The sequence below is a fragment of the Acanthochromis polyacanthus genome, chromosome 12, assembly GCF_021347895.1.
Source record: "Acanthochromis polyacanthus isolate Apoly-LR-REF ecotype Palm Island chromosome 12, KAUST_Apoly_ChrSc, whole genome shotgun sequence".
NCBI lineage: Eukaryota > Metazoa > Chordata > Actinopteri > Pomacentridae > Acanthochromis > Acanthochromis polyacanthus.
This window is the reverse complement of record NC_067124.1, coordinates 24,472,082-24,498,493: the sequence shown is the minus strand read 5'-3', so window position 1 is coordinate 24,498,493 and position 26,412 is coordinate 24,472,082. Positions and strand designations below refer to the sequence as shown.

Sequence of the window (26,412 nt, the reverse complement as noted above, 5' to 3'; positions counted from 1 at the left end):
TTGTGTATTTTCCTCCCTCCTATCTATTAATAATATTGGGGAGAGAAACAGGGAGATAGAAGTGGATGTTTGCTTTGGTACAAGGCAAGATGTTTCTCTGTTTGCAGCCCTAAGCTGTGCGAGTATTCAGCTCTTAAATATTCCCTTCCCTTGTGATTTCAAACTATCTTGTGCCCTAAAGGGCTGCATGGACCTCCCTGGCCAAATATCCACATACCTTTAACAGCAACTGGCAAGTGAAATTTTTAAATGGGAGGATTTAGGGCTTGGGTGGCTGGAGAAAGAGAGGAAGAGGAGAAACAGAAAGCTAGAGAGGGGGAAACAGGCAGAAGCGTGGACTGAATCGAGTACCAGGCATTAAGGCAAAGGTCATTTATTACAGGAGATCATTATCTTTGACCATAGAGATTTAGAAATTGCAAAAACTGAGAAGCTTGACAAGTTGGCTGAGTATTTTAAATCCTCTGTGACACTTGTGTGTCATTTGGTCTCACATTAGAGAGGCAAATCAGTTTGATCGGATTGATCAAGTTATCTTCAGCTGTGGACTGTTTCTGAAATGTAGCGTTACTTCTGATTTTCTAATCAGGGGAAAGTCGTCCACGCCTTCATGTCTTGTTGTCAGGATACTTAATTTTAGTAATAATCAGTTTTCTTATTCTTTTTCAAAATGGTTAAATATAATATATTAGCGTTTCCTCTATGACTTCCACTGCAATACAGAATTGATTTTAAAACATTATTAATCTGCTTTTTCGGTGCGATTCCCTCCTGAAAGTCCTCTGACATGCTTTGATATTACTCCCCAAAATTACCAATATGACTGTTTCTTTCCTATTGGCAGAACAACATTCATCTGAACCATGTAAAACCCTGAAAATGAATCACATGTACAACTGTTTTCCTGATCCGCCGTCATCGAAATTCACTTGGACAACCTCGTGCTTGAAATTTAAGATTTAGAATTTGGCATCTAAGCTCCGACCCCATCGCTTCCCTGCAGAATATGATTTGCACAGAGATATTGGGGCGTGATGAGTAAATATCTGACCCTTAGTCTGGGTGGGGCTGAATGAGCAAGCGGCAATGCTGTGGTGCAGAGCAGCACCGACAGAACAGAGGGAGAGATGGGAAATTTTGCAGCCTTAGTAGATTACCCAAATGGCCAGGATGCATTTGTTGTGGAGAGAAATGTATATTATGTGTGTGTGTAGACGATTTGCTCTATTTAGGGTTAATTTGGGTATAAAAATCAATTGATAAAAGTTGGCAAATGACGGTTATATGATACTGTGAGTGACGGTTAGAAGGTAAAAGGGTTTAAACGGCGGCCTCCGTACAGTTTTTTGATGCAACCTCCCTCCCCTAAGGTTGATCTGCATTATAGCAACATCACTCAAGCTCACATTTGCACATACCCATAATCTGCTAGGCGACGGGAGGCCCTTGTCTGGTTAACAAGGTCTTTTTAAGCATTTGAACGGCTAATGCTTTTGTTTTTCCTTTGAGCGCAGTCTCGCTGCAAAGAAAACGCAATTGACCGTTTGCTGACGCGGCTTCCAGACTGAGGAAAGGCCTCCCTCTTAATATTACAAATCGAAGCCCTTAAGTTCCGCTTCAGAGGCATGTGAACATTTGAAATCCCTGTCATCTGCACTTGAGTCCCCTTCAGCATACCCCAGTGTTTGTGATGCATCTATGCTGCCTGTTGGTGCACAAGAAGAGTTTTGACTTAATGTAGGTCAACTTTTTCAGTGGTTAAATGTGCTTTCCAAATGAAGTGACGGGGGTAAATTACCACCAAGGGCCTCTGCATCCAAGACAGTCCTCCAGTTGTGCATTTGTGTGTGTGTACTCCCCTGTGTGTGTGTGTTTAGCAGCACAGAAGCGAGGGGGAGGTGGATGGAGATCGTATCAATCGCCAAGCCAGGCCATTGAATGTATTGATTAGTTACCTTTCTTATTAACATGCTGATTAAAGAGAGAAGGGAGAGAGAGAGCGAGGGAGAGGGAGTGAAAGAGAGGCGGACGAGGCTGCACACACACACACGCTCCTCGCCTCACCTCGGATGGACCGAGAGGAAGCAGCAGCCGACTGCCGGGAAAGAGAAAGAGGATGCAGAGTGGATTTAACAGCCAAAGCAGGGAAGGAAAAGCAGGGGAATAATTGGGAAGAGGAGGAGAGAGAGGGGAAGTGAGGAGCGGATGCGAGAGAAGAGGAGGAGGAGGATGAGGTGGTGGTGATGGTCGTGGTGGTGGTGGTGGTGGTGGGGGGAGCTGGATGCAAAGGGGGGGCCGACCTGACTGGAAAACCAAGGATGGAAAAGAGAGAGAAACCCTGCTGCCTTTGATCCCCCACCGAGTTACACTGACTGGCTGACTGGCTGGAGAGACAGACACACACTTTTCAGCTGTGAGACACACACATTTACACCCACACACACTCGCGAGCTCACACACACCTCGCCTGAACACACACGCACACACTGAGACTGACAGGCCTGGGCGAAAGCATGCATTATCGTAGCAGAAAATAGCCCAACGCTTGTCTGATCAATATGTAGATGCTTTTTAAGACGGTGTTTTTATCAGTGATGTTAAGCAGCATGCGGTGAGGGATTTCTTAAGATGCACGCCAAGGTCTTCTGAGAAAGGTGCTCTTTAATTCCGGGAGGGACCAGAAGGTGCGGAGGGCAAGATGGAGGGATGCAGGGAGAGAGGGAGGGGAGGGAAAACAGAGGATGCACACTTGTTTATTTGTATGTTTGCTTGGAAGCATTTGAGTGGGTGTGTCTGCGTGTTTGTCAGTGTTTTTCTTTTTTTCTTTTTTTTTGCATGGGAGACAAGGTGGGTTTTGCGTGTTTAGCAAGGCAGCGGGATCTGATCAACATTTTTGCTGTGTACTGTAATTCGATAGCAGCTACAGTAGCGCCTGCTGTGCTTGATGTGGGTGTGAAGGTGCTCGCAGCCTGCAGTGATAAGACTTCAAGGCCCCGGAGTGCACGTGTGTGTCGTGGCCTTGTGGCGTGTTGTGTGATCTGTGTGTGTCTCTTTCTGAAAATGTCTCACTCTTTCTTAAATGTGGAAAAAATGACAAGAAAGCAAACTGATTGAGATTGTGGGCTGCAGCTTTAAAGAGATGAAAATGTGCTGTTAGCTGTTTATTTACGTGCTCAGCTGCTTGCTAAAATAATCATTTGAAATGAATTCATAGTGAGCTTTTTTCTAGTGCCCAATTTTCTGCATTATTATGTAGATATTACAAATTGTGTAGAAATGGACATCATGTAGCTTGTTGGCTTCCCACTTAGCAATTTTCAAAATAAGATCAACTGCATTAAATTACTCTGCTTTGAAAAATAATAAATATTAGTTTCATGGATTTTAATAAAGTAATATAAAATTTTAACAAAGCATACTCATCATGAGATTAGGAAAATAAAAGCATGATTTCTGCAGGTGTATCAGACTAAACTTGCAAGAACAAGTGCATTTAAAAAAAAAAAAAAAAAACTTCTCCACCTATAAAAACCACACAACTTACTTCTCCAGCTGTAATGGAAGACCACTAATTCTGCAACTTTTGAAAACTTGTAATGAGCCCTGACTCACAGTGAGACAGAGAGGCAGAGAAAAGAAAGAAACTCAGACAAGTTGCAACTTATCGACCTTTGCACCCCCTTGAGCTCCATTTTGCATAAATTAAACACTCCTGCCTTCTCGCCCGGCGCGGTTCGGGCCACCAGATAATTTCATTTGCATAAAGAATGCGGAGCCAATTACAGAGGGAGATATTTACATTTTATATGAAAAATAGTTGTAGGGCAAATAGGAGCCTGTTTAAAATGCATGGATCGATATGGGCTGATGCGCGCTCATGCCGGACGCGCGCTCACACACATATCCAAACACACGCGCACGTAATCCCTTCAGTTTCTAAATGAAGTAGCTTGTAAGAAGCTTTTTATTTAAAAAATAACAAAATAAAATAAAAAGATACATCCCCGCTGTAATGTTTAAAACAACCTGATATCATTTCATCTAAAGATTTAAAAAGAAACCAGCGTTGCAATTAATCCTTAAATCACACATCTCTAAATATTTCAAATTATTTCCCCTCATGTCATGTTTGATTTCTGCAAGTAAACTAGTTTTTTAAATGTTATTTCTCTCCCTTTCCCCCCCTTCTCCAGTATTCTGTGGCGCATTATTGGCTCGAGCCGAATCCAGTGAATTAAACGAGTGCATTTGCATTAATCCAGATATGATCGATAATAACATTATTCACGCCCGCGAAGTCAAGTTCCACATCAGGGCGTACACGATCATTACTGCAGCTAAACCTGCAAATAACAGAAGAAAAATAATGTGATTACCATTCATTCTCTTGCTCGAAGTTTCCAACAGCAGCTCCAATACAGGCTCGTTTACATTTTCGACCTGGTGGTGGCAGGTGCAATACTGAGAGTAAAAAAAAAGAGATTATTTAATTCAATTTATTTTATTTTATAAACGAAAAACCTCTGTTTTGAATGGCAGGCTTCTATAACCACTCTTGCATGCACAGTGTGGGAATGATCTGCTATTTCTGGAATTATTGTTATTTATTATATTGCAAAATGAAGCTCCTGCTAATTTATCTCTCTGCATTATAAAGTGTGAAGTGGTGTGTTTCTGCTCAGGTAGCAGTGTGTGTGTTTGCAGGAGGCCACACGCTGTTCATGCAGATCAACTGCAGGCCTGCATGAGCACAGATTTGCCTGCAGGTTATTTGTCTTAAGCCCCTTTAAAAAAAAAAGAAAAAGAATTGCATGAAAAAGAGCCCAGAAAGATAATTTTGCATCATGTTAATCATTGCATTTTTTTATGTTGCATTACACATCAAATCAGACTCCTGAAAGACCCTTTTAGCCTCCTAATCATCCATATTTATGTTGCAGCGACTCAGTGCTGCAGGTTATTATGCGCCTTATCTGATCCTAAACGTGTTCCCAGTCAATAGAATGTAATCTTTTACATCAATGCTAATTTCTATTATTATTATTATTATTATTATTATTGTGCTCTCTTTTTTCACTTTTTCCCTCCCAAAGCTAATCCAGGCAAATTAATTCAGTTATCGATTATTCACATTGTGATCTGTGTAACGTCAGGTCTCGTGGTAATAATTGATTTTTATCGATTTGTTAGGGATGGGAGGGAAATAAAAAAAGAAAAAGGGAGATGACAACAAGGAAAAAAGGAAGAGAAAAACAGTGCAATGTCACAGTGACAGTATCATTATGGCAGAGTGTGAAAGTTTGAATTTCAAATTAAAATACTGTAAATGGGACCGAACTGCGTTTGATTGTAATGGAAAATATTCCATTGTGTTTTATTTTTTTCTAACCTAAATGTATGTCATTTATTGATTCCTTTTTATATACAATCCTGTATATAAAACAGTTATTATTAAACAGTCTCTGTAGTTTCTGTCTTAAATGAAATTTGAAAGTCAGTCTCAGCATCAGTGACACACACACACACACACACACACACACACACACACACACACACACACACACACACACACACACACACACACACACACACACCTTTCTTTAAAAAGAACAAAACTAATTAATACATTTTGCAGCAATGAAATCTGAATTTAATACTGAGCCACTTTAAACACTGTTTCCTTCATTTTTAAATAAAACATTATTACCTCTTACACTGTTTTATTGACACAGGCACTGAAAAGGTGTTGAGAAGCAATGAAGGACTTCTAAGGAAATAAGCTACATTTGCAGCAAAAATACAGATTTTAATTTCAATCTTCACTGAAAGTTTTGCTTTCCTGCTGTAAAATTTTCCATCAAACGCTGAAAACTAAAATATTGAAATTATATTTGAAAAAAATGGAAATTTCTCAAAGGCAAACTTTGACTCTGTGAGCAACAGGATTTTATATGTATGTACCACTGCAGGCAAATAAAGTTAAATCTAAATAATAATAATTTAAAAAAATCTGAATTTATTTTATTAAAAAGCATTTGGAGCAGGAAATACTAATTACTGTGCGATACATTATAAGTGTTTTTCTCGATGAGCAAGAAAGTTGTGCGTGTGTTTTGAACAGTCGTAAGTGGAGGAAGCCCTTTTTGACTGTTTTGTGTCACACAGAAAACTCCTACATCACTGTCAAACACTCCTGAAATTACGGTTAAAATTGTTTGGGTTGGATTACCACGCAGACACGTTTACAGCAACTATTCGACATAAGGATGCGCAACTGTGGTGCATTTGAACGCAGCAAACAGAGACTATTCGCTACAACAGGTCATGCTGCGGCGCAAAAAATGAAAAAGAAGTTAAAGTAAGAGACCGTCTGCGAATATGGAGAGGAAAAACACACCACCAGCACAATAATAAATATACAACATATATCTGTTAATATGCATCCCTGCTGATCTTTGTTTCCGGTTTGCGTATTTGTGAGGTTTTCCTTTTTTTTGGAGATGAAAACTTTGTAACAGCGTCAAGTTTAGTTTTCCTTTGAAAATGAGGGATGGAAGCATTGACTGCCCAAAATGTACAGTAAAATGTGTTATTATATATGACAATAAATAACTTGAAAATGTAAGTACTGGTGTTGTGTGATCATTGTGCACTGCAGGCTGCTGTGTGTAAACAGGATGTGTAGGTAGAACTGCTGGAGTGGACGCACACTGAGAGACAGAAAAGGTTTATAATATCATATTTATATTTAGCATATATATATATAATATATATATATATATATATATATATATATATATATATAAATATACTGTTTCTTATTATTATTGTTATTATTTTTGAGATTTTTGACAAGCTGTAAATAAATGTATTTCATGTCTGTAGGCTCTTTGCAGTTCAATTTTCTTCTTTAGGCGAAAACTCTCAATATAAGCCAATAAAATTAAAAGATGCTGCTTTTTGCTCCTTTAATCCTTCTGATCAGCTCCCTGATGGACCGCTGCATAAAATCGTCATTTAGTTCTTTTTTATTTGTTTTTTTTTCGCTGCTGCAAACAGTGAGTCAATATCTCATTCAAACTGCAACCCCACGCTCCATCCATTATCATTTACCAATAAGTGATCACGTTGCTCGGTGATTAAACAGCGGATTTGGGGGCGAGTGTAAAACACAGGATGAAAAATGTTACTGTATTTCCCTCTTTTATCCTGTTGCTGCTGCTGCTCGGTGTTTTCCTTAGGCCTTCCTGTCCTGTATTCCCTGCACGTTCATGGCTGCAGAAAACACCTTCTTCTCCTGCTTATTTTTTTTTCTTTAATAAATCTGAATTTATGAATCTTGACAAGTCACAGGGTGGAAACTCATCTGCTCAGGAGGAGCAATTTCTCTCTCTGCAATCTTAATCGATGCAACACCAGAAAGCTAAAAGCCATTCCTGTCTATCTTGTGGCTGATTCTGTTTATTTCCTGCACATGCATGGTCATTTAAGGTCACACCCATGTCCCCTGACCCCTGACCCTCCTGCTATTGGCTGCTTGTCTTATTGGCGAACCAGTATTTGATGCAGCCATACATGTCCCTCAGGATGAAAGCATCAGCTAAATGGTCAAAAATCTACACACGCTCAGTATTGGCTTTAGATTAAAAGCTTATTCTACACCCACCATATCTGAAGTCACTTTGGATAAGAGCTGCTGTTAAATGACTAAAACGTGAGTATTCCCCAGTATATTTATTGCCTGTATTGGTAATGGAGGAATTCAAGCTTCCACTGTTTCCCCTCATTGCAAGTCCCTCTGAGAGCATCAGCTAAATGGCTGAAATGTAAATGTTTTGGCTGTAATGTTGCTGATCCTGCTGCTGCACTCAGTGTGAGGAAAGTGACTCTGAGAGCATCAGCGAGATGCTTAAAATGGAAATGGCCTTATTACTGGCGATCAAAAGATTTGAGGCTTGAATTCATCAGTTAATGAAATATATTTTTCATCCTAACTCGCCATTACGCACGAACAGGGGGCTTTTTCCGTGATTATTGTAATGGTTCTGTGTGGCTGAATGCCCCAGCGTTGACAAACCCCACACTCTGAGCATCCCATCGGAGTGTCGGTTTCCTTCCAGGCCCGCAGTGTAAGAAAAAAAAAAAAAGAAGTTGGGGCGCTTGCAGCTCGGGTGTCAGGCTGCCTTCTCGGATTTTCCAGCCACAGAAGGTGAACTTTCACCCCGACCTCCGAAAGGACCTTTTATTTTCGCTCTGTAGCCGTTGACCATTTTTACCTCCAGCAACTCGCCATCCAAACATGCATCCCTCCGTGCTGGCTGCGCGCGGGCGGATCGATAGGGCAGCATCTGCTCCGGGGGGTCCCACACCGCGCACTTCGCTGTTCCCAAACGCTGCTCATCTCTGAAATTAAACTAGACAGAGATAGATTAGTATGCGCTCTGCCTCCCTGCTCTGTCTGTCTCTGGTTCTCTCGGAGGCCGGCGTGCACGCAACACGCACGCAGAGGCCTGGAAATGCAGACTAGATGTATTATTTATTCATATGCGCATACAGCGACAGCATATAGATACACAACCAGTTTATACACAGGCATGCAGCTTGAGTGCAAGCGCGGGCCTGAATGCACGCACACGCAGCCAGAAAATATATATGAATGCCACTTCACGTAGAACCAAGTATGTATATTGCGGACATGTGCGTAAATTTACGCAAAGTGGCATTAAGGGGACACTTTGGCACTTGGCACACATGCACTCGCTCGGGCCTGCAGTGCTCAGTGGTGGTGCAGCATCAGCAGCAGGTCGTGGGTCTTCTGCAAAAAAAAAAAAAAAAAAGGAGGGTCGCATTGATCTTGTTGAGGGACTTTCCAGACTGAAGTGTTGGCGGTGTGAGTGAATGGAGCCGCGCGCTGAGTGCTGATTAAGAGCTGAGCAAAACATGAGCGTCACTTGACAGCTCTTATCCTGAAAGGTGGGATTTACATTTGTCTGAAACCAACAGGAGGCATTAAAGGAAGAAGGAGGAGAAGAAAGACATCTGCAAAATCCTTCTGACTATTTGGTGCTAAAAAAGAAGGAAAAAACGCAGGCTCTGGTATGGCGTGAAGATGGCGCACAGCAGAGAGTAAATTAGATTTTTTTTTCTTTTTTTCTTTACTGAAGTCAATAAGTTACTGAGGCGATTCACATAATTGCATATTCACCCTTTACTCAGTTTTTTCAAATACCATCCCAGAGCTTTCTAATTCAACCCAGACACTGATATTACGAAATTAGAAATATAAGAAAATCCTAAAATATATATATAAAAATAACAGAACAACTTGTGTGCCATATGGCTGCGTCCCATTCCATCTACATGATACAGATAATGTATCTCAGTGACAACAGCAGCAATAGCATCAACGTGTTACATAAAAAGGACAAAATGACATTAGCCGCAGCCTGTAAAATCTATTGATCAGACACGATAAACAGCCGAGCGTAGCACAATGACCGGGATGTGCGCACATAATTCATAAGGTGTGCAGGCGATCGGCTGAGAAAAGGCTTTAACCTGTGGGGTTATGAGAAAAGGGAGCATCCCTTCCACCTTCCACCCACACCTCCCACCCTCTCCCTCTCTCCCTCCCACCACCATCACCACCCACCCACCCCACCCCGGAGAGAAAGGGTTAATTGGAGTAGGAATTTCATCGCACATCTGTCAGATTTTTAAGGCCGTGACGCCACTGAAAGCAGAGTCAATGTGAGCAAAAAAAAAGGGGGGGGGGGGGGGGGGGAGGAGGAGGAGGAGGAGAAGGAGAAAGAGTTGGGTGAGATCGATGAAGTGCAGGCAGAGGGAAGGGGAGGAGGAGGAGGAGGAAAATCTCACGAGATAATGAAAGAAAAGAGGAAAGCTGCTAGTGGAGAGCAACACACTACGCCAAAAAACGAGGCTAGACCCGGAGATTTTTGGAGTGCAAAAACAAAGACTGAAGAGAGAGAGAGAGAGAGAGAGAGAGAGAGAGAGAGGGGGAAAAAACAAGGGAAAACGAAGAGCACGAGAGAGAGGATCGTCTGTAACCGCAGATGTTTTTTTCCTTTTTTTTGTTTTTTTTTGCACTCTGGTTTCGGTGAATGTAGCACCCCCGGGGCGCAGCGGACCAATTGTGTGAATCTGCAGGGCTGGTCGGCGACACAATCGGAGAGATGCACAGGACGGACAACAGCCGCGAACGCGCTCTGAGAAGTGGATCATAAAGGTAAGAGTTTTTTTTTTCCCCCGGATCTCCCGTGAAAGCTGCTCCTGCTGCTGATGCTGTGTCCGGATCGCCGTCGTGTTTGGTAGTTAGTAACGCATCGTGCATGTGGAGCCAAATAGGCGAACGCACCGGTAATTCGCGGGCGTCTCGCATGCGCGCTGCTTCTGTATTCACAACTTTGCATAAGAACCACAAAAATCCCAGTTATTACCAGCGTGAAGTGATTTAAACATTGATCTCGGTTGTTTTCTCGTGTGCTCCGCGGGATGTGCGTTGGCAAAATCGCCCGAGTGCTTCTTTCATTGTTGTTGGTTTTGGATGCCTGAGTGTGAATTATTGTTAAAGAATGAGCCACCACACGTTATTCGCTGTTTCCTGTCTCTGTGCGGATGAAAGTTTAAACCCAAAGGGAATAACAAGCGCTTGTCTTGTCTCACGCAGGCACAAAAGCGAGGCTCCTGCCGAAGACACAGCTGAGCACCAAAGAGACAAGCCAGAGTGCTGATGCACAAGTGCGAGTAAAACCCACAATTAAAGCTCCCTGATGCCGTTGCAACTGGTTTTCTGGGAGTTTGAGGGAGTTTGAAGACAGTACTTAACGTTAATCAGATATTAATTAGACACCCCATAAGCCGGAAATCAATTAATTCACAATCAATAAATCCATAGTCTGGTGTAACAGAGACCTTCCAGACTGTTAGCCCGGCTGTTGAACACAATAACAAGAAGAAGAGCAACAACACACAGGGGCAAGAAATACTCATTTATTCGCTGAAATTGAAGATGGATGGGAGTCTAGGGGGAGATGTCCTCCCACAGCATTCTGATCTGGCCCACAGCCAGGACGGCAGGGCATGCTGCAACTCACGGGACTTTCAGCTGCTTTCCCCAGGCCTTCCTCGGGGGCTCCTCCATGTCTCTGGAACCTGAGCCCCGTCCCCCAGGTTCGACCACTCCATGTCGGCACTGGGCTACAGTGGGCGAACTCCCCGTCCAGCTTCTGGCAGCACCTACACCACCCTGACCCCCTGCAGCCCTTCGAGCGACAAGTTCCACCACCCCACATCAACCATCACCCCTGCCTCCGGTCAGCAACGTCATTGGCAGCTTCACCCTCATAGCGTGAGGACCGAGGCCTCAGCACCAACTTCTACAACCCATATGGGAAGGAACTGGCCATGTCCCAAAAGCCTGTCGCCCCCCTCCACAGGTTCAGGCTTGGGCTCCACCATGCACGGCTATGGCAGTCTGGGCAACAGCCCCAATGGCAATGGCAGTCAAGATGCTCCACGGAGGCTACGACGTCCATGGGGGGAGCCTCTTCTGCAGGACAAACGGATTTCGGCCGCGGAAATGTCACCACCAGGCCTTGGAGGAGGCGATGTGTCAGTGGGGCATCAACTGAATAAAATGGAGGCTCACCAGCACGCCCCGAGCCACCACCCACACATCTACAGCCAGCATTACCAGCCCCACATCACCCGAGCCAGCAGGCCGCAAGATGGGCGAGCACTTGCCTCCTCATCGTCTGCCTCGTCCTCGCCTGGCGAGGGCAATGCTGCCGGGCTCACAAGTCAGCGGAGGCGGCACCGGGTGAGGAGATCAACACCAGGGACGTGGCCCAGAGGATCATCACCGAGCTGAAGAGGTACAGCATCCCTCAGGCCATCTTTGCTGAAGAGGGTTCTGTGCAGGTCACAGGGCACACTGTCTGACCTCCTGAGGAACCCCAAGCCCTGGGGCAAGCTCAAGTCCGGCCGCGAGACCTTTAAGAGGATGTCGCGCTGGCTCCAGGAGCCCGCGTTTCAAAAGAATGGGCCTCGCTCCGGCGTGGAGGGTAAGATCGTGGCTTTGCTCTCTCTTTGCCTCACACATGTACACATATACACACTCGCACGAATACCACAAAAACAGACACGTTCTCTTCTCCTTGTTTTCCCCAACACACCTCCTTTCTCCCGTGTCCTTCCAAAAATATTCTCCCTCCAGCAATCAGTATGCAGCTCCAGGTTGGATGCAATGAGGAAAAGCAAAAGCATCACACTGGATGTTTCCCTTCTTCTAACACGCATCTGTGGAACTTTACCACCGTTGGTGCTATTGCTCCACCAGCCTGGGGCAATAATCAGAACGTGCAGCACCATTGAGGACGTCTTGCAGCAGAGTAACAGGGCCCAAGTATGTCGCTGTTCCTTTGTTTACCTTTGCTTTCCAACAAGGCTCCTATTGATTTTAATACAGTAGCCCTCACAATAAACACAAAGCCACCAGACATTTGCCCTCCTCTTAGACGAGACCATGATAGATCAGCGTGAGCAGCGGTTGGCAATTTAATCGCTTTTGAGCCCACAAAATAATTTGTGCAGATATGCCATTCTGGAGCGATTGATTAATTTGAGCAGTGATTTATATCTGCTCAGCGCCTGACTGAAGTTGACTTGGCAAGGTAGCTGATGCAAATTAGACTTGAGCGTTTGCCAGACGTCTTTTATCAACGTCGTCACTGAGGCAATTACTGCGAGGCTAAATACAAATGTTGCTCAGCTTGGAGGGAGCACGTTGCAGGTTGGTGAGATTCCTCATATCTAGGAAAGATGAGATTTATCTGGAGCTGGAACTGCTGAATCGATTAGTCGATTGCGAAATTTTTCATGAGATTTTGTCATTAAGCAACACTAAGATGAACATTAGATTCTTCCAGCTTCTGAAAATGTGAGAATTTGATACATTTTGTTGTGTTTCATTGAGCTGTCAGTGTATTTTTAGGGAGAGAGACAAAACTAGCAATTTGAAAACATAACCATGAGGCTAAGAAAGTGCTTTTTGCATTTTTCCCCCACATATTTTCTGACATTTTATAAACTTTACCTACACAATTAACTTTGACAAATATTAAAAAGAAATGAATCAATAGCACGAAAAAAAAAAAACTCATCTTGCAGGCCTAGTGGATGTTTATACAGATTTTTAGCAGGGCAGAGATTTTCTGTCTTTTTGTTTTTTTGAAAGGCACATTGTAATCTGCTGGCTTGACATTTAATATTCTTTGGGGATGGTGGACCTGAAAGACACGACAGCACGCGGTACAGTGCCGTGTTACAGTGTTGTCCCTCCACAGGGACCAAGGGCCCATCTGATACACGGAGCACAGAAAGAGATCCAAGTGAACACAGTAATGTGAGATGAGCATAGACGAGTGTGTGTGGATGTGACAGTGGTCTGCTCACTGCGGGGGTCTGTGAGCTGTACATGTGTGTGAGCCTGCCCAGTTGATCACTGCTTTTCGCTCTCTGTCAGCAGCTCGACTGATTAAGCCCGGCAACACAATGGGGTTCATAGGTAATGATTGTGCACTCTTGCAATCCCTTCACAATTATTGATCTTTGATTGTTCAACTCGGAGAGCACATGTGTACATCCTCCATTCAGCAAAACGTTTACAGAATCACAAGCAAACCTCTTATCTAAAGATGACTTTTCTTGGGGGTTTGCTCTGTAATTTGACTGCAGTGTTGTTTTGATTAATCCAATCCTGCGACGTGTGAATGGTTTGTATGCAAAACACTTTTTCCTGTGCAGTCGTCACCACGATTAAACAGCCCTTTGTTCCTTGGAGGAGATGCCTAATCATCAATCATTTTTTCTTTATTCGGCAGCATCCTTGTTTCTTCATCTTTACAAACACAACGTTATTTTTAACGAGTCAGTGCGCCAAGTCCGAGCACCGATCAATCAGACTCATAAAAAATAAAGTCCCTACACAGAGAAGTGTGCTAATGTTTGACAATGCTGCTCTCTCTCTCTGCTCCCACACACTCTGAAATTGCATATTTAGTTCTTGGCAAAGCCACAATTTGGACAGCTCTGCACTTTTCTACATAACCTACTTTCCGAAGGGGGTTGTTGTGTTTTTTCCCCCCCTGGCCAACCCCTTTTGTTTAATTACAAGCCTCTATTGATTTCCATGGGAAGAGCAGCACGCTTTGGCCCACACACACCTCGGCCGCATCGGTAAATCGAGACTGGAATTAGAATGCGCGGTGCCCTGTGCTCCCCAGTCTGAAGATAGCTCAAGTGCTCTCTGGCTTCACGCCTCAAGTTTAAGATGATCCTCCTTAATGCAGCATCGCTTAAATACATAGAAGACCCTTTAGTGTCAGCTAGAAGCGCCGTGTTATTTCCATAACTATGTCTTTTCTGTGGAGGGCTATGCAGAGCTCTCACCGAAGCTCGACGCAGAGTAATTATGGAGTGTAGTTGCTGCCATTTTGTCTTTGCAAATAATGTCTTTCTGCAGAGACATTTTGCTAACATGGAGGAGGTGATCCTTGGATTTATCTGCAGTATCTTGTTTGTGTGTGAGAGTGTGAGTGTGTGTGTGTGTATGCTCTATGGATTACTGCACTGTATATGAGATGCATCTCCAGACCAACCTCAGGCTGTGGAGGAGGCAATCAGGATTTAGTCGAAGAAGAAGGCAGGATAAGACCACACAGCCGTGCTTTGACACTTAAAGTCGAGGAGGGGGGGATCAGAGACTATAACTTTAAAGATGATGGCCGAAGCCCTTGACTAAAGGTCTAAATGAATAAGAAAGGTCAATGCGGTTTACGTGTCGACTCCAGTGCCTGCACCACCCCACAGTAATGAAAGCCACAAGCCTTGTCCACCTCTCACTGCGTACAGTTCACATTCGGCTCGCGAGGCTCAAGGTCAAAGCGATTCCATTTGCATATGAGGAACCGCAAGCAGGCCGACGCAGCCTTAGAGTCGTGCAGCATCAAGCTAAATGGGATTGTTGTTTTTATTATTGTGTGTGTGTTTTTTTTTTTTATCTGACTCTTGCAACTCCCCCACACCCCCCTACTCCGGCGCTGAAGGGGTTAACCAGCCTCTGTGGGTCGAGGAGTCTGAGCTGCACAGATTTAATCAATAATTTCTATCAGCCCTGGCCCAAGAAATCAGCAGGGGGTGGGCTGGGGCTGGGTGGTGGTGGTGGTGGTGGTGGGGGGGGGGGGGGTGCTTTGAGGGAGGGAGGGAGAGCGAGGGGTGGGGTGGGGGGGGGGGGTTCTGGCTGGGAGGGTGGGGTGGGAGGGTGTAGGTTGAGACGCCGGGGGGTAGGGAAAGGGCTTTCGATCACGTTTCAGCAACACGAGACAGGGGCATACATCATGATTAGGGGCTGTTCCCACGATCATAAGAAGCCTATAGGGGAATATTTATGTCTCCAGGAGTAGCCCCGGTGCTGGGGATTTATAGCATGGTAATTGTGAGCCTTTTACACATGATTACAGCATAAGGAAGCATTTACTTAATGGTCGGCGTTATGATCGTCAGTAAGGGAGCGAGCTGAGGATGGGATGGAGGCGAGGAGGAGGAGGAGACCGTGAGGACACCGCGACTCCTCCAACAAGCCATAAATCCACGCTACGAGCGAGCTAGCCAGCACTATCATGTCATTCCTTTCATTACTACATGAGCTGAGAGTGCACCACTGTATATACCTTCTATCGCCACAGCCCACCTCCCAGCCCCCAACACAGAAATATTGATGGTAGGGATGGTGTAACACCCGTGAAAAATGTAGCATTTGGAGCTAAAAAAAAAAAAGATTTCACTTGTGGTGATATTGACATGCCGCTGACATCTCGGCCTGTTCAGATTTTAATGAGACGTGGTTCGATAACTCTCAGAAATGCAAACGAGCTCTGGATGCCTAAAAGCTAACAGGCCCAGTAATCTCAAGTTGACAAGAGTGCATCCCCGAGTCAAAACATTTCCTTCAGATAATGATTTTAGAGGAGAATGTTCACGGGGAATTCACGGGGAGATTTATTCATGTCCAGTTGAGTACTTAAGTTTCAGAAACTCAGCTGGATGTCAGAGCAATCAAAGCAAAGCGATGCCGAGTACATGCACGCGCAGCTCTTGGACCTGGTTCTGATGCTGTTGTTGCCATTGGCGGTGGAAAAAGACGACAGTAAGGTCACACTTATTTCTCGAGAACTCTGCTAATGAGAGAAATTTGCCGCCGTGAGTTTGAGGAGTGAAGAAGCCGGTCATACAGTAAACATCAACAGCCGCCCTGTTGTGTGAGATGTTTCTCAATGGGAAGCTGTAAGCCAATCAATTGAACGTGTCAGTGCTGTTGTGAGAGCAAAAGGCAGCATCTGTGCTTTCTATAATGTATGTTTGTGAGCTGGTGTGAGGTGGATTGTGTCTGAGCACGTTAAGGTTTGAAATATAGGATTTCAAGGTTATTGCCACCTGATATCTCCATCTAATCAAGTCATTTTTGTCAATAATGGAGCAACGCAGTCTATTTTTTTTCTGTTTTCTTAACACGAGTGGATAAAACTGCCAGATGCAAGATTATTTCAGCCAGTCTCCACTAGAGAAGTGTCATTTCTCTTCCTTTCAAAACCAGTCAACATAAAATTGCAAGAATAAGTTGAAAACAGGTTGGAATAGTCTGTCTATAATAATCTTTCTTGCTCAAGGAGCCATGCCAGCATTTTATTCTGAAGGTCTGCAAAATGTCATCAACATGTCAGGCTGCAATTTAACTCCATACTAATTAAAGAATAGCTTAAATTCAAATAATCAGGTTAATATGTGCAATAACACACAAAAATCACAGTATTAAACTAAAACAAGAAAACACACAAAGAGTCCAGTGCAGGCACTAATCATCCACGTGTGTGTATTTGTGTGTGTGTGTGTGTGTGTGTGTGTGTGTGTGTGTGTGTGTGTGTGTGTGTGTGTGTGTGTTGGTGTGCATGCCCCGCTGTGTTGTGTGCACATACACCAGTGCTTACACTTAGAAACGCATTTGATACCATCAGCAAAACAGTCTCCCAACAACCGCAGTGCTGATTGAAACCTCTTAAAGTGTGCATTTAGGTAATTGCACGACTCCCCCAAATATGTTTTAGTCCACTTAAGGCTTCTAAACACCCTGGGCAATGCCGACTCTGCTTGTTTCACTCACCCCTGACGTAACCCGCCTTTAATAGAAATAAATTAGTTCCCCCTAAAGTGATTATTACTCACTCACTGCCGCCACATGTAAATGACTTTTATGAGAAACTAATGATGTTGAAGTGTCCACTAAGGGAAAGGGAAAGAGAGGAAGTGGAGGGAGATGGATAGAGAGGAAGAGAGGGGCGGCGGTGGGGAGGGCGGGAGAGGAGGGGAGGAGAAGTTGGCTCGGTACACAAAGGCAGAGGTTGGTGTTGTGTTTCCTGTAAATACAGAATTACAGCGTGTTAGAGGTGAAAGGTTCAGCGATGGATATGCAGAGGAACATGCAGCCTGAATTCAAAATGCTCGTCTGATTCTCAAAATGGATCTGAGCTCAACCCACACACATCAGGCTATTTTTCTTCCTCACTGAGCAAAATCCAGTTCTTTTTGTGGTGTGTAGGGTAATTTTATTTTATTCCTTTTTTTTAAATTTCAGACTTTTTCATGAGCAAATATTGATTATATAATTGGCGGGCTTGCCGCGGCTACAGTGGTGTTTAACCCAGACCTTGTTTTTTTTTTTTTTTGAAATTTGTGGTTGGTGTTCACAAGACTGATGTATAAAAAAAATAGAAAAGGATGAAAAACAAATTACCAGAAGGCTTCATCACCTCTGTGAACACTTCACCAGTTTGAAAATGGACCGCTTTGACACTGAGCTAAGAAATAATGAATGTTTCTATCCTCTGAGGGCAACACATTACAGAGATATATGAATTTTAACTAAGGTCTGACTAAAATGTAGCATCTTCTATGGTCAAATGAAAAAAAAAACATTATTCTTTCTTTTGTACGGTTAATATGTCTCACTAATTTGCACATGAATGTGCAAATTAGTGCTTAATGTTTCCGGAATGTGTCTATTATTTTCTCTTTTTTCTCTTAATGCAGTTTACAGGTAAAATAGACATAAATGAGCTAAAGTCAGTGTGTACTGTAACTGATTTAACAGCAAATAAGTTACTGTAGTACTGTAAAAAGGCAAAAAGTCCACTGTAGCGCAAGAAAGAGAATAAAAAAGGCTAAAGATTGCACCTGAAAAGGACGAGTACTGGAATAATTTTGCAAACAAAAACAACAACTTTGCTGTGCATCTGCTTATGTTTTTGAATGTGATTATTTTTTGGAAGACATAGAAACTGTAAGTGAATGACGACACCATATTTTGTAATTTGTCTTCAGGCCAGATCTATGTAAAAATATAGACGGTCTTCCAAAAAGTAATTAAAGAGAATAATGAAAACCATGATGAAAAACGTCAGAGCTTTGGCCTGGATGGAGTTTTTTTCTCTCCAAGCAGCCTACAGCAGCTCACTGGAAATAAGATGTGATAGGTTGAACATCTTGATTCCTTTACTGCACAATGAAACAAGTTGCTGATTCATCTCTTTTAACTAATCAAAGTTGCTTAGCTAATCTGTTTTCTTTCAACAAATCCACTTTCCCTCAGCTTATCCATTTGTCCTAGTTAGCCAGCCAGTCTGTTATCTACTCTGTTTTCCCCCTTTCCTTTTTAAAATTTTTTTATCTTTTATCCATCTGCCTGCAGCTTGCAAGCGTAAGGAGCAGGAGCAGAGCAAACTGGAGCGCAACCAGGGCCCGAAGCGCACTCGGCTGGTGTTCACGGACCTGCAGCGACGTACGCTCATGGCCATCTTCAGGGAGAACCACCGCCCGACCAAAGAGCTGCAGGTCACCATCTCCCAGCAGCTGGGCCTGGAGCTCTCCACAGTCAGCAACTTCTTCATGAACGCCCGCCGACGCAACCTCAACAAGTGGGCAGATGAGGGCCGTCCGTCCTCCACCGGTTCCTCGGGCTCCAGTGTTTCCTCCTCCGCAGTGTCCTGCAGCACGGCGTGATGACGGACCCGCCGAGGAGGTGCGGAGGGGAGGGCGCTGAGGGAGCAAGGGGGCACATAGACTGGTCTAGGCAGAGATCAGCCGTCATAAATGTCCTCCTCGTTATCAGAAGGAGCGACAGAGCCAGCTAATATAGATGATTTTATGAAGATGAAGCATTTTCCCAAACCAAAGTTGATTGCTCCCCTGAAATGGAAGGGGAGCGATGCCTAGAGTGATATGATTGCAGGGTGTGAGGCCCTGCTTGTATAGTCAAGGGTGCAAAGAGTATTTGACTCAAAGAAGAGTCACACCCTTACATAGACACCATCTCATTGCATTATTTTGATTATGTAGATTAGAGATAATGAGGGTATTACAAATCAGGAGGAAGCATATTTTGGTGTACCTTCAAATTTATTCTCATCTCTGCAAACGTGAAGAATCAAGAGGTGCCGTTTGCTCACATCCAGAGAGCTCCATTGTGTAACTTCTTAATCAAAAGTGTTCGCCATCATCCAAAGACATTAATCCTCCCCCAATGTTCTTATAGTCCTATTTTTTCCTCAAGAATCAAGGTGAAAGAGGAAGAAAAGACTTTTTTTTAATTTTCACTTTTTTCTGAAGAACCTAATTCCTCTTTCTTAGCATGTGTTTCCATGGCAATGGTTCCCAGGGACTGTATGGCGTTGTTCCAAGTTCGGAGCCTGGAATTATCAGGATGGTTCTGTAGCGTCCATGACTCCCAGCTCTCAATCAGTTACCATCAACAGGAGCCATTCCTGTATTTTTTGTCAAGAAGGTTCCGCCTTGAATGAATCAGAGTTTTCAAGGGGGAACCACAGTGCATCTCGCTGTATGCCAGGACAGAATCAATAAACACAAATAGGACGCAAAAACAGACTTGTTGGTGCAACCGTCTAGCTTTAAGACTCTCACTGAGCTTCCAAGTGGAAGCTCCTCAGCCATTTTTGACTCAAAATCAAGCCAAAAAAGAGAAAAGTGACAAACATCCTTTGAACACAAAGGCATCATGGAGAAGAGGTACACCTGACACAATGTATAGTGACATTGTAGTATTTTTTTCCACTCATTTCCAAATAACTGTAACACACCTCTGCTCCATTACGAAATCTTTTTTTACAGATGTCTAGAAAATGGAGAATGTGATTCTTTCCGCCCTTTTTGTACAGATTTCAAGCACATCGCTCTATTTATAGAAACACGTTGGAAGTGTGGGGCAGTTTGTTTCAGCCCTGCTGACGTACAAGGTCATTTTTTTGGTCCACAAAGGAAAGGCTTTAACATGCCTCCTTATAGCCAATAGATAAATCAAACCAAGAACCTTTCAAATGCAATTACTGATCTGATCAACGTATTTATTACTGCATTTGTGTATTTATTGTTTTCCCTTTTTCTTTTCTCTCTATTTATTTGGTTATTTATTTATGCTATCTATATACTGTAAGTATTTATTTAACAATGCTCTGTATGTCTGTGTGAAACTGAAGACTTTTTCTGATGGGCACTTTTAGCTGTAGAATCCCATCGTAATACCAAAGATTAACATTGCCTCCCTGAATGTACGGCCTGAATCCCTAAACCCAGTACCCCGATCCCAAACCCAATCCAGCCCAACCTACCCAGTGATGTTACGTATCTCTCTATCTTTAAGGCCTGGCCTTTTTTTTTGTTTTGTTTTCTTTGTTTTTTTGTAGAATAATGGGGAAATTCTTTACACTTGCAAATGTCTCTGCTGTCAGCTCTTAACGCCAAGGCCAAAGCTTGTTTGAATGTTGTGATAATATTTATAATGAATAATACTATGAATAATAACAATAATAATAATGACAAAGATGATGTGGCATCCCATAGGCTCACAAGTTGCTTGTAAAGTTGTGTTTAGACCAATGCCATGTGGCGGAGTGTGTTAAGTGTTTGGGACCCACTTGAAGTGCTATTCAAAGTTGAGTCCTTCAGGGTCACATGCAAACATGCGTACTGTGTGTCTGCTTGGGGAAATGCATGGTTGTGACACCTCTATCTCCCTCACCTAACGCCCTCCCCAGTGCAGTGCAGACACTCCTGTCTATGTTCAACTCAGTGTGATCTCACCATCCTCCATATGCCAAACCCTTCTGCCAGTTGTCTCAGTTCCAAGGCTTCACTCCCAGTCTTCTGAGGTTCTTAATATGTTTCCCCATCTTCTGAGGATATTGGACTTCTGTTCCCAGGGTTCTGAAGGTCTTGGAGTTTGTTCTTGGTCTCATAGGGTTTTTGTACCATTCCTCATCTTCAGGGGATCTTAGGTTCATGTACCTATGGTTCTGAAAGTCTTAGAGATCATTTCTAGCCTTGTAAGGTCTAAGGGTTTGTCCCTGAATTTGAGGGGTACTTCCGGTTGGTTTCTCATCTGTAGAGATCTCTAATTTGATTGTAATGCCTCAGGTTTGTGGCCTATGTCCACGGCCTTTCAAGAGTCTAAGAGTTCGTTCCTCATCTCGTTTGTTCCAGGTCCTCAACGGTTCCCCCAGCAATTTGCACAGCACAAGTGATTTGATTTTCCAGCGTTTTGTGTGCTGGATGCCTAAATCAGGAGAAAGTCACCTAAGATCTCATTCTCTGACCCCTGAGTAAATGCTGCCAAAGAGTGGCAAGGCTAGCTTGGCAGTTTTCCACCCTCACTCTCTCTCTGTCTCATTTTCTCTCTCTTTCTCTGTCTTTAACGTTGGAAGGGCCGGATTGCCGGGGCCCCTTTCACAGCGTGCACTTGAAAGACGGGCGGTCATGAAAGAGGCCATCGACTTTTTCGCGGACTTCAAAGGGGAGGCTTTTTTCAAACCGTCTCCTCTCTGGGTATCTGGTCTGGGGTCCGCTCTTGGCCAGACCTGTGGGCTTTAGGGGGCATTCAAAGGGGGCGGGGGGAGATCAGAGAGGAGGCTGAATCATCCAGAATGAGGAAGGTGATAGTGGTGTGCGAGGGGGGTTGTTTGAGGAACAGGAGGTGTTAGAGTAGTGGGGCATGGAGCTGAATTAAACTTTAATGAGCAACAATTGTAAGCATGCTGAGAGCGAAGGGTGCGGTGGTGGGGATGTGTGGTTGAGTCTGTACAAGGGTGAAAAAAATATAAAAATGAAAGAGCTTGAAGACTCATCTGCTGACCCCTGCTCACCGCTGCCATTGTATCAAAGTTGAGGTGACACCTTTCAGGTTTCTCTTTGTCTCTCTGACTGGGAGCCTAAAATGGAGACGGAGCTTTTTGTATTGAGCCACCTTCTGCTCCATGTCAAGCAGGGAAGCTCTTCTTTTTCTGTACAGAGGGGAGGAGGGAGGAAGGAGTGAATCCAGTTGGCTGCTGCAGGTGATCCGCATTGCCATTTTAGCCTGCGGCACCCCCTAGTGACTTTTCTAGAAACTTGACCCAGAGACAAGCCTGGCAGCCGAGGCCATTGCAGAGCAATTCTGAGGAGCACGTAAATAATAAAATAGCATAACTGAAAGATAATATATACTTTCAGAATAAAAAAATAGAAAAAAGGCAAAAAAAACCTAACTTTTTTTGATGATGTTTAAACCAAAAGAAACAACCAAAGATTAATGGGTAACTGCTGAATCAGTATGTATCATAGGTAGTTTTAGCAGTTTCCTATCAGAGCTACCGTAGCACTCAGAGGATTCAAAAAGCACCAGTGGGGTTCCGTGTGCTAATTATTTATGTTGCATAAAACAGTATTATGTTGAGCTGGAACTGAGAAACTGACATGAGGCAGTGTCTTCAGATGGAAGTCTTTCGACTTTGTAAACTCCAGTGTCCCCCTGTCTGTCCCCACCTTTTCCCGTGTGTGTACATGAAGACTTTACCCATCTACCTCAACTGTGTGAGATGTTGTGTGGCAAAGATATTCCTTAACCAAAGAATCCATCCTGTCAGGGTGTCTGTCTATCTATCTATCCTGTCTGTCCATCCGTCTCTTCTTCATGCCTTTTACTCCAAACCAAATGTGCTGGAATCAATCTGTAACAGGAGTCGAACGAGGCCTCCCGTCCAGCCAAAGCTGAAGTCCAGTATGCTAGAGTGTCCCACTGATCCATGTTCTGTATATAAATAAAATCATTTTCAAGACCAAAAAGAAGGAGGTGACAATCCAAGCAAGGAGGATCTTGCTGTAATCAACGTTGCCTATTCCTTGTTTTCTGAAAACTAGAATCATGCGACTTGCTGTAATAGAAAAGCCCAAGAATCAAGCATTCATCCCAAAATAAAAAAGGTCAAAGGAGACAGAAGCTATTTTTCCACATTTGTAAGCCACCCCTTCCCACCCGTTTTTTCCAAAATGTTTAGTGTAGTTGAAATACTGTTCGATCCCACTGTTGTAAGTAGGAATTAATGAAATCCATACAAAAAGCTTTAAACGGGGAAGAGCTGAGGGAAGTATTTGACTGAGTCTGGGTTTCCTCAGCTTGGACTCGGCCCACCATGCTTTATCGTGCCATTCTTGTCCATGTGTTAGACTTACTAATGAATGTGGCTAACCAACCAAAGGCTTTAAAAAAGATACACAACACTTTAAACGTCAATCATGGTGGGACATTTTGTATCAACAACTAAAGAAAAATCCCTTTGAATACCTCATGTGAAAATTGTTTGTTGTGATGTTGCACTAAAAAAATAAAAATGACTCATTTGTAACCCAACGCTATACTCTGTCGACTTTCTTCTGACCTTGTTGGAAGGTGTTTGCTGGGACGCTCTCTGGGTTTTTAAGGCAAATACAGACATAAATATTTTTTGAAAATGCTGTTATCCAATACTGTATGCGGTGGTGGATCTTCCATGGGGCCACCCCGTGTGCGCCCCCAAAATTTTCGTTAGAAATTTCATTGATCTTCCGATTTCCGACGCTCCTGAACGCAACTTAGTTGTCCGACTGCACATGAATGCACCAATAACGTTAGTTTGATCTTTTGATTGTATTTTGTTTGGATTTGAAGAAGCTTTGAAGATGTTTCCTGATGCCAGAGGAGAAGACGAGCAGCTTTGTACCTTTGCAGTAAGAAGACTGTGGCCGTTTCTCAGTATGTAACTGTCCTTACTTGCGTTCTCATGTACTTGTGAATATGTTAGAAAAACGCGGGCAAAAATCCTTGATTATGTGGGCTAAAATCCTTGATTATGCGAATAAATATGCAGGGTTTTTATGCCATTTTATGCGGGGAAATTGCGGAAAGTTGCAAAGTATGCGAATAGTTGTGAAATATGCAAAAAGATGCAAAATATGTAAGAACTGGGGAAAAAAAGGTTTTTCTTCTCCTACATCCTGTTACGAGGCTACCACTGAATGAAAAAGAGCAAGATAGACGCATCAGTTCATTGATCATTTCAGAGCCAGTTTTTTCTTTTCAATTATGAGTATTTAAAGTGATATTATTAAAATATAATTGCAATGAAACAGCAGCAACATAAGAAACGACCAAATATACAAAGGAAGTGCAGCTATTTTAATATAACAAAAATGATCTATCAGTTAGAACATGATGAAAGTGCAGCTAAAGTTAAGTTAGCGAAACTACGGATAAGCAATGTTTCCTTTTACTTCCAGAAAAATAAAAGCCTCATATTTGCTTTTTATAAAAAAAAAAAAAAAAATCATTAAAAGCAACACTGCTCTTACCTTACTCACTAAACTCAGTGTCATGAAGGACTTGAGTAGTTGACGTTTCCTGCTGCAACCTTCTCTTTTTCAGCTTTCTTCGACGTCCAAACACTCCTGACCCAGTTTTTGTTGACATTTTTGACCCTTTTTCCGAGCTTTGACCAATCCGAGAACATGAAGTACATCATTGGTGTTGACGACATAGTCAATGGAGGGAAAACCAGCCTCACCAACCGCCTGATAAAGAACCTGCCCAACTGCTGCGTGGTCCATCAGGATGACTTCTTCTAGCCCCAAGATCAGATTGAAGTTGGTGAAGATGGCTTTAAGCAGTACGATGTCATCAATGGTCTGGACATGGACGCCATGATGAGTATGATCTACGCGTGGCTGGAGAACTCGAGGAAGTTTGAGAAGTCTCATGGCGTTAATAACACCCTGGACACAGAGATTGTCAAAAAGTCCGACCACAAAGAGGAGGAGGAGACTCACATCCTCATTGTGGAGGGCTTCCTGCTTTACACCTACAGGCCTTTGATGAACGTTATAAACCACCGTTACTTTATGTCCATCCTATATGAAGAATGGCCTGTTCGATGGCCACGTCTGGGCCATGTATCTGCAACACAAGAACATCTGCTCACTGTGAAAGATTGAGAGCAGCTTTTTGCGATTTCTATGCAGAACATAATGATGTGTGCTGAGCTGTGCACTATTAAATAACTTAAGAATGTGGAATATTGCTACTGTTTATTATTGTTCTCAGGTTTATTGTTAAATGTATAGAGTGTTGCTTATTGTATTGATTTAAGAATATGGAGTATTGTTACTGTTTATTATTGTTCTCAGGTTTACTATTAAATGTATAGAGTGCTACTTACTGTATTTTATTTTATTTTAAAATTGACATTACTGCACAGCACATTTCAGATTATTTCACCACAGATCAAGGATACAGATTGTTGTTGTTCACTGTGTATTGGGTAGAACTCATTTGATTTAGACTGATTAGTATACAGAACCCTATGATGTTTCTGGTTTACAGCTGAGAAGTAGTTGCTAAAAGTACAGAATATTATTTCTTATTTTAGGTGTAATAATTGTCAGTAAACATTCTAAGAAGTGGAAATTGACAGGGTTGTATATAGTGCTGTTCTTGCACAATATTTGTCACTTAATTGGCCTCAGGATACTGTCATTGAGCTTACCAGTTTTACATGACACGCAGATGCTGCAGCTAATGATGCTGTAATTGACATAAACAAAGAAACAAGTCCATCATAATTTGAATGTTGACAGTCTAAAATGAAAAGGTCATATACAGCTTTCCTAGTGGGTTAAAGAGCCAAAAAAAACATGAAAAATACTTTGTAAAAGCAAGAGGTCAGTTGCTTTTTCATTTTTTCATACAACTTTTCGGTGGCCCCCCTAAAATATCTGTTGTACCCCCCTGTGCCCCCCCACTAAAATGAATCTGGATCTGCCCCTGACTGTATGGTCTTCAACTGTAGTCTTAAACTGGATTTTATTCGTCCAAGAAAAATGCATGAAATTGGCTTCATCAATTAAAATCTTCCTTAAAAACTGGATATAAGTAGCTTTAATTCATTGCATCACACACACACACACACACACACACACACACAT

General features: G+C 43.0%; 1 protein-coding gene and 1 pseudogene across 1 annotated transcript; both read left to right on the top strand.

Annotated features, from left to right (window-relative positions):
- Positions 1-10,863: 10,863 nt before the first annotated feature.
- Positions 10,864-23,806, top strand: onecutl (one cut domain, family member, like). The gene is given in 13 exon segments (XM_051957163.1): positions 10,864-11,121; positions 11,123-11,187; positions 11,190-11,303; positions 11,306-11,326; positions 11,329-11,366; positions 11,368-11,433; positions 11,435-11,527; positions 11,529-11,588; positions 11,591-11,800; positions 11,802-11,833; positions 11,835-11,925; positions 11,927-12,083; positions 18,821-23,806. Coding segments are annotated over 13 exon segments (1,350 nt in total). The 5' UTR covers positions 10,864-11,029; the 3' UTR covers positions 19,132-23,806.
- An 847-nt stretch (positions 23,807-24,653) lies between these two features.
- Positions 24,654-26,393, top strand: LOC127536526 (nicotinamide riboside kinase 2-like; annotated as a pseudogene).
- The last annotated feature ends 19 nt before the right edge of the window (positions 26,394-26,412 follow it).